Genomic DNA, 13,011 nt, shown 5'->3' on the forward strand with positions numbered 1-13,011 from the left:
AAATGTTAGAACGGAAGAGAAAGACATAGATGATTTAAAAAATGGAAAAATACTACCTTTAGCTCTGTACAACAATACTCACTTTTCAGGTGCTCCATTTTAACCCCTATTTTTCCTGGAATCTAGAAGGAAGTTCTGTTCCCAGTAAGCCAAGTCTCCAGCATCTCTATCTACTTCCAAGATCACCTGAAACCCTCCAGTTTTATTAAGTGAAAGGGAAGTACTTGGGTCCTAGGCCACGTACAGCTGCCTTCCTGCTTCTCCCAGCATTATCAGAGCAGCACTACCCACACTGAACCCATTAGTAGTAACTAATTACTGCCACATTTGCCTTCCAGAGAGTAGATTTCCCCTTTTTGGCTCCGGTTATTACAGATATAGAATACATTGTTAAAAAGACAACATGCCAAATAGCCACTGGGTGGTCAGTATTTCTAGTTGCTACAGGCTTGGACTGGATTCATATCAGTGACCAAAAATGAAGGCCTTCAGCTCTAATCACTTTGGATACATTTTCTCTGCATTTGGAAAGGAAAAAGAAAGCAGAATGAGCTACATGTTCACCACAGTGAGCAAAGACTTAGAATATAGGTCATTTTGAATTTTTTGGTATAGCCTGTCAAGCTGCAAAATTTTCAGTTTCAGATCATTGTCTATATCAAACACTGTCAAAAATGTGAAGAACAATGAATTTACACTCACAGAAAGAGTATACTACTGGAAGAAAAAAAGTCCAAAGCTAAATTCAAGCCAGCTGGAGTTATCTTTTACACCAGCTAGACGAATTTAATTTATTTTGTCCAGTATCTCTCTGTTTTCTCTGTGGTCTTGCTTCGCTTAGATGCAATGAATCTCAATTTCTTTTCTGCCTAAAATGCTTCTCATTGTGTTTTCCAGGAGACAAATTTAGCTATTATTTCCCTGTTATGTCCTTCAGAGTGAGTGCCTAATTTTGAATTTCTTTCCTTCGTCAAGATCTTGCATTTAGAGAGCTCAGCTGTAAGTATCTACTTCAGCTGGAACCACAGCATAAAAATCTAAAAAACGTTAATTTCCTATTTATATAGTCATATATAAAGTATATAGTAAATTTGTGTTTGTAGCATTGCAGTCCAGTGTAACTGTTGCGTTTTTTAACACAAAACAGCGTATCAAATATCTGGTCCTAAAAAAGGAAATAGTTTTGCACCTACTTTATAAATATTCCACTGCACTAAAAACAATTTCACAGACAAAAATTTGCTCTCTGAAAGCTACAACACAGCACAGATTACTGTTTTCTCAATTTGATGGCAATGGCAAAAAATGTTAATGAGCAAACTGAAGTGGATAGACATGAGGAAGGGAGGGAGGGAGGGAGGGAGGGAGGGGAGAGTAAGACTGAAATCACAGGACCATAGTGGCACATGAACAAATGGCATAAGGTTCTTAACCACATGAATAATTTGGTTTGGAAAAGCTTTTCACTACAAAGTGTGGGGGAAGAAATCTGCCAGATTTAAGGTGGATTTTAATCATTTATTACAGGCATTGATATATGATCTGGCCCTTGTGATAATGCAGACATGGACCTGAAGACCTGTAAGTTTGTTCCAGAGACAGACGACATCTTTTTTTCATAGTAATTAACTAGCTGTAGGTGGATATGTCTTTTACGTCATCATATGTCATTTATATGAAAGTAACTATTAGAGAATTCTAGTTCAGTGTGAAGCCAAGAGTGCCATCACATCTATTTTCTGCCTTGACTAAATTATACAGGATAGGGAAAACATTAGCTTGCCAAGAAGCCTACAGCTTGAGAAGCTGCTGTGTGTGTAACAAGAGCGTGAATAAATAAAAGCAGGTTATATTCCTCAGATGGATTTTGTTACATGCTTGCATAAACTCCAGGGGCAGAAATATTTTCCTTTTCTCATGTTTAGAAAAATTAAAAGAAATCAAAGAATAACAATATTAAAACCTCATGGAGGTATAACACGATACCCCTGACTAATGGATTAAATTAAGTTTGCCATTGCTGAGGAAGGCTATTTATGCCATAAAATAGACACTGGAATCTTTAGATATAAGAACTGTTTGAAGTTACATTGTAAATGAAACACTTCTGAATGACAAGTATTACATTCAGTTTAATCAAATGTTCAATGTAATGAGGGTAGTTAGCTAAATCATTTGTCATTAAATTCACTGATTATAATTGCTTCCTTAGAGTAACAGACTTTCATTTACCTCCTAAAAGGATATCAAGGAAAGCAACAACAGGAACAAAAAAACCTCTGGCCTTTTCCCTTTACTACTTGCTTTAATTTTTCTTTTGTAGCTGCCATACAGCAGGCCACAAAAGTACCTGCCAATAATCCTGAACACAGCTGACTTCAAAGAACAGTTCTAAATCACAGAAAATAGTAGGCTAGAAGGAAGAAACACTTCTTTTCAAACCTTGTCTATTGATGCACAGACAAGTTAATTACTACACAGTGTTAATTAGCACCCACACCAGTGGTGGGGATGGGAAGCAATCTTCAGATGCCTTTCACGCAGTGCGATCCTATCATTTGAGTGAAAAACTGGGTCATAGTATAGTCAGGGACATCTCAAGAAAGTGGGGATAAAAGAAGTATTACAGGAAAGTAGAGCTGTCCTAAGCTTTACCTTCATCTATTACTTTGCTTACTTCCCCCTGAATCTTCCCAATCCAAATCATCATATCACTTGAGAACCAAGTTTTAAAGATGTTTAGATATCCAAACACAATTGTAGGCACTTAAGAGGCATTAAAAATGTCTAGTCATCAAATGGCCAGTGATTTCACTAATTTCTCACTGGCCAAAAGCTTCAGAATCCAAATAGTACAACAATGTGCAGTTTTAGGCACAAGCAAGTTTGCTCTTGATGTCAGGGCGCAGTGGAGCACATCGCAGAGACCCCAGAGCTGGAAGCATACTTGGTATAACCACAGCACTGCCCCCCACTGAATGACCTGTGCCCCAAACATCCCTCCTGCCCCAAACTTCCTTTGTTGAGAAGCTAACCACGACCACCTGCAGAAAAGTACATTTTAATAGTTTTAGAATATCATAGGGGAGACCCAACTTTTTCTCAGAAAGAATTTACAGACAAAAAAAGGCTAAGCTGATCTGCCTGATATAAAGTGTCAAATATTCATGGAGAAGGGAAGACTGGAAGAGGAAATGTCCTTACTGCTGTAGATTGGAAGGACTATCCTAAGTCATCAAGTCCAAACCTCTGATATCTTGAACAAACATACATAAATTCTCATTCCTACACTCAAAGTCCATTTTAAAAACTAGTTTACTCTTTCTGGGAATCTAATCCAGAACTTGATTCCTCCAACGGTAAAAAGTGTCTCCTCGTATCCAACTTAAACTTTTATCTTAAAGTCACCATTTAGTCCTTGGCTTGCCTGAGTTATGGTCATTCAGCTAACCTGTCTGTCAAAGTCTGTCTCAGCTTGAAAAAGACCTGCATTGTAACTAACATCTTTTGGTCTCAGTAGCAACCATAATATTTATTTCCATGCAACTTAGTTAATAACTATCATACTGAATTACATCCTGCAGGAGAACAAGGGAAAAGAGATCTTTACCAAATATAAAAATCATATTCAAAGGACAGAAAATATTTTTAATTAAATAATTCTTAAAAGCAGTAATACTTTAAAAATGATAAAAAATTAAAGTTTACCCATGTGATTTTAAAATGCAGATTTGCAAGAGAAGATTTAACATAATCACGCAGTTATCAATCAGTCAAGTAATTACACTGCATTCATGAGTTATCATCATTATTCCTATCAGAATTTGTAATAGTCAGAGATTCAAACACCACTGTGCTCTGCACTGTAGAAGAAAAACAGCCTCTGTCTCCAAAAGATAACACAACTACATAAATAAGACAAAGCAAAATAAATAAGACAAAATGTCAATACAGGCAGCTAGATGAAAAATGGGAATCTGGATCATTGCAATAGACAACAGTCTTGGTGCAATTACAGCCAAAACTGTTGTCCAGACTTTTGAAGGCAACCTCATGAAAGAGTTTTAATGGAGGTTTGAAGGAAGACAATGACATAGCTTTGTAGATATGCACAAGAGCGTTTCTCTGGCTTGAGACTGCTTGTTTGATAATCTAACCATTGAACAATGGAGATTTTTCTCAGCAAAGAAGATCAACATATGCACCTTAACAGTAAATGAGAAACAGTAAGTAGAATACTACAAGTCTAAAGACAAGTAGCTGAAGTTTGATGTAGTCAAGACTGGGGGGGGCACTACAGAAAGAGAGGGGTGACATGGTCGAAGCAATGGGCTAGAATCTCTGCAACAGCACTGCAAATAAGAATGCAAGGGATAAGACTACGTTTGTCATGCCCAGAGGAAACTTGTGGAATGACATTAGGTTCAGCTGTGTTAGACCACCATACAGAAATATTATACATAAAGTAGCTGAAAGATTTTAAGAATAATGATGATCAAAAAAACACAAGAGTGGCCAAAACAGCAGATTATAGGCCTGGCTTTGTCTTGAGAATAAGGGAAATAGTTACAGGCAGGAAACTGGAGAGCTCTTTTTAAAACATGTTGAGTTTGACACTGATAGCTACTTATGGATCAGGGCTTGCAGGGGGTTGGGGGGCAGGAGAGAGAGAGAATGCTTACAGGCTGGACAGAAAAAGAAAGATCAAGAATAAAGAGACAGATCCATGAAATGTCAGTATATGAATGGTACATAAATTGCTTTTCCGTTCATCTGTGCCAATGTATTTTCAGATGACACTAGCAAAAGACACAGCAAGAAAGCAGACTTCCACAGGACCTGGAGGCTATATAAGCTCCTCCAAAGGACATGTTAAGGAGTGAGAAAAACAGAAGAAAAAGCAAGTAAGACAAGACATTACCACAGAAATCACTGGGAAACAAGATTGAAAACCAAACCAAACCAAAAGCATGGTCACTTTTACCAAAGACTCCTGACAGGCCAAGGAAGAGAAGGACAGAGCTCTTTGGCCAGAGGAAGTCACTAAACATTTTGTCTTGCACAGAAGGCAGGCAGAAGACTTGTCAGAATGGATGCCACTACAGGGAACCCCATAAAATAAGGATAAAGAGTGGACTTCAGGATTTCAGAGATGAAAGAGAAAGGAGAATCAGGATGATATCTGGAAAAGCAAGAGGTCTTATTCAAGGTGAAAGAAGCCTGTTTGAATTGTGAGAAAGCAGAAGGATAAAGAAAAGTGAGAGGCAGGAATGGAGTTACTTAACATCAACCTCTGCTAGTCAGAGGCACAGGTTCTCTGCATTTCTCTTCTAATTTGGAAGACAACTGCTGAGCTATCAAACACACAGTAATAAACACATTTAAAATCTTTGCTGACTTAATTACTTTCTCTTGGTTGTGCTGCATGTTGCTCACTAGCAAACAATTTGATCAGGCTAAATTTACATTGCTGGCAACAACCACCACCAACTTGCAAACAGAATTTGAGTGTAACATCTTTTCTCCTTGTGAGTGTCAGAGAAACAGAAGTGGTGAAGCCTGGTTAACTATAAAAAGTTAAAAAGTAAAAAGAGCAATCTACCTGACACTGAAAAAGAAATCCAGTACCATTAAGAATAACTGTGGGCCAGATGCTGAAGATTTTTCAGTAGTTTTATCAACTTCATAATCTAGTTTATTTTTAAAGTAACATCTTTATTCAGATAAAGGATTTCCTATATGTTGCTGGTGGGGGGAGGGGGAATGTTCCTCAAAAATTATAAAAAACTCAAATCTTTAGCTGGCCTGAGAATGAAAGTCCCCTCATACCATTGATTAGATTCAAATAGCTAGTGTTAAATTAAATACAGAAGATGGAGAGAGGTTCTCTACATTCCACACAGCATCAAATTCTGCAACTGCTTTCAAACTGCCTTTCAGGCTTCCTCATAAAAATGATAATCTTATCATTTATATTGCATTGTTGAGATACTATTTGCAAAAGCCTCAAAACATGAACCATAAAAAATACAAGTTTTATGGCTGCCCAAATCAGTGTCAAGGAGGACAATTCTGCACCTGGAAGTATTATTATATCACTTCGGATGTTATGGAAAAGCTGGTCACAGTTCCATAGTTATTACGACTGAATTTTGCAATAAAAGCAAGGATTCAGTTTCTTGAATTTACAAGCTGATGGAAAAGGTTATCCTTCCTGAAATCCACTAAAAATTTACAAATATATCTCATAATTCACCCAAATAAATAATCTGTAAATGAATTCTTAAAGGCATACATCAGTATCAGATTTTGTCATCATCCAAAAGAAATCACTCTCCTCAAAAATTTGCTATATACTCAGTTTCTAGCAAGACTTTACCACAAGGAATTAAGAGGCAGCTAAGCAAAGATACTAGTGATTTTTTAATTTTATTGTCCTGACTGTCCACATCACAAATCAGGCCAATATCTCTGTTTTTAAGTGGGACAGAACCAAAATGGTGTCATCTGTTTTCCATATTAGAGTTTAATTACTTAAATGTGCCCATAATATAAGAGAAGCTGGACTTGCATCAAGAGTTCTCATCAATGGATGACTCAGCTGCAGTGTCACAGCCAACCAATGGTTTTATTCCCACTTGTCCCTAATCTCTTCTCCCACTGGGCCTAATTCTTCTCTACATTTGCTCCCCTCAATGCTTTCTTATACTACTGTAGCGATGCAGCAATTGTAAGACATTCCTCAGATGGTCGTATCAGGAGCGTGCAATGCATTCGTTGTCTATGCAGAAATTATGGTTTATGGACTGTACCTTGACTGACTTCTTTTGTTACTAATTAGACGGTTCAACATACTGGATTTCTTCCATGTGAAGAGTCAAAGACAGGATTACTGGACTTGAGTTGATCTGAGTATCTTTCCAAGGAATAAGTGATTTCACTTTTATGTTTTTCTTTGGAATGATCATCCAAATGTTAATAGCTTTTGCTGCAGTAGTTACTTCATTAGATTCTCCAGGCCAAACACCTACACAGGCTAGCAATTGGCAGAACAACAATGAAGCCTCTGCTTTTCTGTTTTTCCTCTTCACATTATGTCAGATAAGTAGTGATTCCTGAAGCTGTTTGTGCTTCCTTTATGAAATTGGCAGAGTTTGCCAGAAAACAAGTACAAAAATCAATTACTCATCAGCCCTTGGAAGGCTGGAAGAATCCATAACTCTCCTACTGTTGAGACTGGACAGAACTACAATGACCAGTATCTACACATGGTAAATTTTGGTGAATGTAAACTTTTTCTTAGTGACTTCTTGCAAAACTAGGTCTTGGAGATTATTAATTGATCAGAGCTCTAAGTCACAATGCTGTAAGAGTGCTGTATCTCATTACAGCCACAGCATGAATGAAGACCCTAACCAGACTGCACACATGCTAAGCAAGGTCAGTGAACATTAGAACATAAAGTTAAGAAAAAAATTTTGATTTTAAAATCAGGCCTAGTCATTGAAAAAGCAGCACAACAAAGTCTTTTCTTGTCCAACTGATAGAAATCTCTTTCCAAAAGTAGCTGAGCTCATCTAGGCCCAATATTGCCATGATCAAAGCTTTCTGTACAACTGATTCATCACACAGATGTTCTCAAAAAAATACTCACAAGGAAGTTTTTTCCAAATAAAAAGTATTGATTAAAAAAAAGTGTAGGCAAACAGAGTAAATAAATATTACATTTGTGATTAGGATAGAAGTATGCTGACACAAAAGAAGTGAAATATACAGTATTCACTGAATATGACTGGCTTTAAAATTGCTTTTGTTATGACATTGCTTGGAATAAAACAGAATTTAAGTAGTCTGCTGTTTTGATAAAACACTAGGGAAATATAGTTTCACAAGACCTATGAAGAAAACTTCTCCTGAAGACAGAAGTGGGCTAGTGATTGGCAAACAAGCAAAGGAACTGGAAAAAGGATACCGAAACTTTCCACCTATCCACTTGAACCCACTAAGATGTGCTTGGATGAGATGACTGGATGTCCTTCTTTCTCCTCTTTCCCCTTCTCCACTGTCTTTCATCTCTTTTTTTCATCTATTCTCTGTTAGGTTTTTAAAATCTGCCTAAAACTCCAAGTGAAATCTGTCATGAGTGTCTTCATCAGATTCAAGGATAAAAAAAGTGAACAGATGTGATTTTACTGCAGTCCTCTGCGCATTATTCTTCAACTTGTGTGCAAGAAGTATACTCAAAAAGGTGCTTTCCACAGATACATTGAGATGCAAGAGTGGTCTATGATCACATCTTCATTATTTTACTTTGCATCTAGTAGATTATTTTGTATACCAGAAATTCTGTCTTCACATATACTGAGAAGTATACACTGTGTAATCCATATCTGAAGCTGATGCAAGTACCCAGGTATTTTTTACTACTATTATTATTATTGAAAAAAAGATGCTCAGCCTCTAACAAAAGAGCAACATTTTCTATATTCTCTTCTGTAGAAATTGAATAAATATGACCTGCACAATCAGATCAGATGTTCAGCAATTCTGATAATCTGTTTGTGATCAAGTAGACATTTCCTCTTCTGTATGCATTAGTAAAACAACCCTGAGGCAGTTAAGCTATAGTTTTCATAGGAAAACAATTTAGGAAAGAATATTATTTTACCTTCTTTACAATGTAATTTACAGTTCAGAAATGAGAAAAGCCAGAACCATGAGTCTTCAATCTTACTCAGTCACGCACCAAAGAACAACCACCATCCAATGCACTTCCGTTTAAAGATACATGTCATAGAAACTGGGTCGAAAACCAGAATTCAGTAAGGTAAACTCAGGAATGTTGGTTTATTACCCACCTCAGTTTCTGGTTATACTGCTTGACTTTTTCTAGTGAGGCTGCATTAATCTGAGCTTGAAATTCTTCTACTGAGACACTGTCCCTGTAATAATATCCTTCCATGCTCTCTAGTGCTATGAAAAGAAAGAGGAGAAGAGAAAAATCAGTATTAAATATTTAGTATTCGCTTTCTTTGTACCTTTGTTCGCAGCCTAGCGAATTACTTTTTAACCTTGAGGCTGTGACCTCACTGTGGATTGCTGAGCAGTTTCTGTACGTCATCAAATTCATACAGATCTTTCTTTAAGATTGCATTTACAATAAAAATCATTTCTTGCCCTGTGGAAAATATAAAGGCAAGAGCTAGTGTCAGTTCTGTTGCTCTAATTAAAGTATTTCTACCCTGTGAATGTAAATGTGGTTTTTAGTTCTGATATAACCCTGGGAAAATTCAGTAAAATGAACTAGGGTAGTGGAAAGAAAGGATTAATATACCAGCTATTTTCATAGACAGAGACATGACAACTTCTACTGAAGCCTGATTTGGGGAGACGTGGAGTACTTGAACCCCTAGTTATTTCCACTGATAATCTGAATGGCTTAATACTTCTCCAGATAAAGTAAAGCAAAATGAAAAACTAGCATAGTACTTTTAAATGCCCTGTAAGTTTCTTCCCAGCGATCAGACATGTTTTTAGAGGGAAATACTCAACCTTGTCTGCCTCCATTGCATTTGTTTTACCAAAGGAAGGATGAACATTACTACAGGAAGTCAGGAACTACACAAAGACTCCCATTAAAGGTCACTGTTCTTCTCAGAAAATCACCTTCACAGAAATTAAAAGGAGGAAAAAATGGATACACAACCTTTCCATTTTAGCATGTTCTTCCCAGCAACAGATTTTAAAAAAAATTATTAGTAATTAAAATAATTAAACTTAAATTTAATTTAGATGCTGAAGGATGCTCAACCTTTTCTTTACCCAAGCCACATCAAGTCTGAAAGATCTCAAGAAAATTTGGACCTGAAAAATCAAGTTCTTCACATAATCAGAGTTTGTTAAGAGATTAACCTTATTATAAGTTGGAAACAGGATGTTGGTGAACAGTTTTTTCAGGGAGGAGCAAAAAGATTTTAAAATTAGGAATATTGCCACTTTAATAATACATGTACATTCTAAGAATTTATTACTCTATCAGAAAATACAAGCAATAAGCAGAGTTCTGATGGAAACATGCTGCAGTCTTAAACCTTCAGCTGCACATAGAATATTAATTCTGCTTGTACTGCTTAATATGACCAGTTAATAAATAATTCATTGGTTGTGAAAGAACATGCAAATTGCACTTCCCTTCTGTGCTTTCAAAGTTTGTAATTCTGCTTTTGTACAAAAAAACATCAAGTTTCAACAGTCAGACTTGCTTCCTAACTTCCTTGGTGCTAAGTCACACCAGAGAGCCCACAAAGAAATCCACTGGACTCCATTTATAATACCACATTAGCACAAACACATAGCTGATTATCTGCACTGCTTATTTTGCTGGCATAAATCCAGGGTTATCCAATGAGATCACCCCGAAACTCAGTCATCTGTGGGGACTGACTGGAGCATGCCGTTCCACCTCCACAGGCACTTTGGGGCCACAGGGCTCTCACTTGTGGCCCTAGAATAGAATCCCAGAACGTGGTTTGGCTCTCCCCTTTTTTGAAGGGTATAATGTACTTCTGCCCTATGTATTGAAAAACTCTTTCATAAGGAAAACCTCCATACAAATTGAAACGTGTCTTCCACGTTATTTTTGAATCCAAGTTAGGATGTTATAGTCTAGATGTGTGGACAACTGAATGGGAAAAAACTGGAAGGATGGGCAGGCTCAAAGGATGCTAGTCAATGAGACATGCTCTACCTAGAGACCTGTTACAAGCAGAAAATGACAGAGATCTATACCGGGTCCTGTACTGTTCAACACCTTTATCAGTGACCTGGAGGAGGTAACAGAGCACACTCTTGTCAAGTTTGCAGCTCACACCAAATTTGGGGAAGTAGTGGATACATGCAAGAACACGGCTGCCATTCAGAGAGACCTAGACAAGCTGGAGGAATGGACTGACAGGAGCACTATGAAACTCAACAAGGACAAATGCCAAGTCTGGTACCTGGGAAGGAAGAACCCCTGGCATCAGTACAGGCTGGGGATGGACTGGCTGTGGAACAGCTCTGCTGACAAGGGTCTGGGGGTCATGTTATACACTGAGCTGAACATGAGCCTGCAGTGTGCCCTGGCAGCCAAGAAGGCCAACAGCATCCTGGGCTGTATCAGCAGCAGCATAACCAGTAGATTGAAAGAAGTGATTATTCCCCTTTGCTCAGCACTTGTTAAGCAGCATCTAGAATACTGTGTCCAGTTTGGGGCCCCACAGTAGAGGAAAGACATTGATCAACTGGAGCAAGTTTATTAAAGAGCCACAAAGATGGTCAGGGACTGAATCATGTGCCCTATGAGGAAAGGCTGAGGAAATTGGGCTTGTTCAGCCTGCGGAAGAGATGGCTTTGGATGAACCTAATAGCTACTTGCCAGTAACTACCAGGAGATCAAGACGACAACAGAGCCAGGCTGGTAAATGGTAGCAGGGCAAGAGACAATGGACAAAAATTGGATCAAGAGGGAGTCCAACTGGATATAAGGAAAAAGCTTTTTCATCATGAAGCCACAGAGGATATGCAGTCTCCACCCTTGGAGGTTTTCAAGACCCTGCTGGATAAAGCCCTGAGTAATGTGGTCTGATCTCACAGACGACCCTGCTTTGAGCAGGAGGTTGGACTACAGACCTCCTGAGGTCCCTTCCAATCCAAATGATTCTATGATTCTATGAAAAAAATAAAAAATAAAACACATATGGATTCATTAAGAAGCTAAGTAGTAATATTAAATACACTGAATTTTAATTTTAAATACAGGACTTTTAAATTAAATTTATTTATTGACGAGATCTCAATTCTAATGTAAGAAAAACAGAAGTCTGAATGCCAATAGCAAAATCTTGACATTCTAAGGCACTGATCCTGCAAATGAGTGTCCTTTTGAACACATACCTTTAAGCACATGGTTGTACAAATCTGGTTTTACAAGTGGAAGGATACATAAGATAGCCTAGGTAAAGATTTCAAAATTTTAAAATATGTATATATATTTTCAGGATTGGAATTGTAGACGTGTTTAATTTTATGCATGGGGCTATTCAGAGCATGACAGCATGAGTACACTGTAGGATCACCTGTAAAGGTCAACACACTACACAGGATAGAGTAACACAGAAATGTAAGTAGTAGCGGTAGACCTGCACTGCCTTGTGACTTTGACAAACTGTTCCAAAAACATGAACTTCTAAGTCTTCCATTTGAAAACATCATAAACCATTGTATTTTTAGGCAGGAAACAGCTTAGCTCTGTTAAACTTGGAAAACAAGGAGTCAACTCAGAGAGGAATGGTAGCACTTACAGAAGATTTCTCTCTTCAGAGCTAATAAACTTCAGTTAAAGAAGGGGATCTACTGAGTTAGTTTCACAGCAGCTCATCCAAATCTTGGAGGAATGAAGTAGAAGTTAGAATCTCAATTCACTCATTAATGAGAAAAAAAAAGAGAAAAAGGAAATTAAATACTAGGATTTCAACTTCTTATCCAGGACTTCTTATTCTTGGGGTCTAATGGATTATTTTGAAGAGGGATCCTTGAAAAGTAAAGAAATTTGATATAATAAAGCAAGAAGATAAAGAACTTTTAAACTGCTGAAAATTATTAAACAGAAGCGACTTTAATCCTTGCCCTTTCCTTTAGCTTACTGCAGAGATGCTCATCCTAAGAGTCAAATATTTTGGGCCTCTGGAAACGGAAAGGAAAAACAAATTCTGCAAAATAGAATCTCTCCTCCCCAAGAGAATCTAAACAATGAGTATTTCAAGATTTCATTTGAAACAAGATATTTTCTGTTCTTTTTCATGTGCTTTTATTGTTGTCTTCGCTATTGAAATATGTCTGCTGCTCAGTGGTCTCGTTTTCCCCTGTGGCTGAACTCAATCTATTCGAAAGAAAAATCCACTGAAGTCTGTCTTTATTAGTGAATTAAAATTCAGACTTTAGAGATTTTATTTTAAAAATTCATGTGTTTAA

General features: G+C 37.4%; 1 protein-coding gene across 1 annotated transcript in view; it reads right to left on the bottom strand.

The window, feature by feature from the left end:
* PREX2 (phosphatidylinositol-3,4,5-trisphosphate dependent Rac exchange factor 2) overlaps positions 1-13,011 on the bottom strand; it is a 183,957-nt gene that overhangs the window by 38,125 nt on the left and 132,821 nt on the right. Inside the window, exon 36 of the mRNA XM_026115194.2 lies at positions 8,859-8,973. Within this exon, the coding sequence (XP_025970979.2) occupies positions 8,859-8,973 (115 nt within the window). The remainder of the gene's footprint in view (positions 1-8,858; positions 8,974-13,011) is intronic.

The sequence above is a fragment of the Dromaius novaehollandiae genome, chromosome 2, assembly GCF_036370855.1.
Source record: "Dromaius novaehollandiae isolate bDroNov1 chromosome 2, bDroNov1.hap1, whole genome shotgun sequence".
Classification (NCBI taxonomy): Eukaryota; Metazoa; Chordata; class Aves; order Casuariiformes; family Dromaiidae; genus Dromaius; species Dromaius novaehollandiae.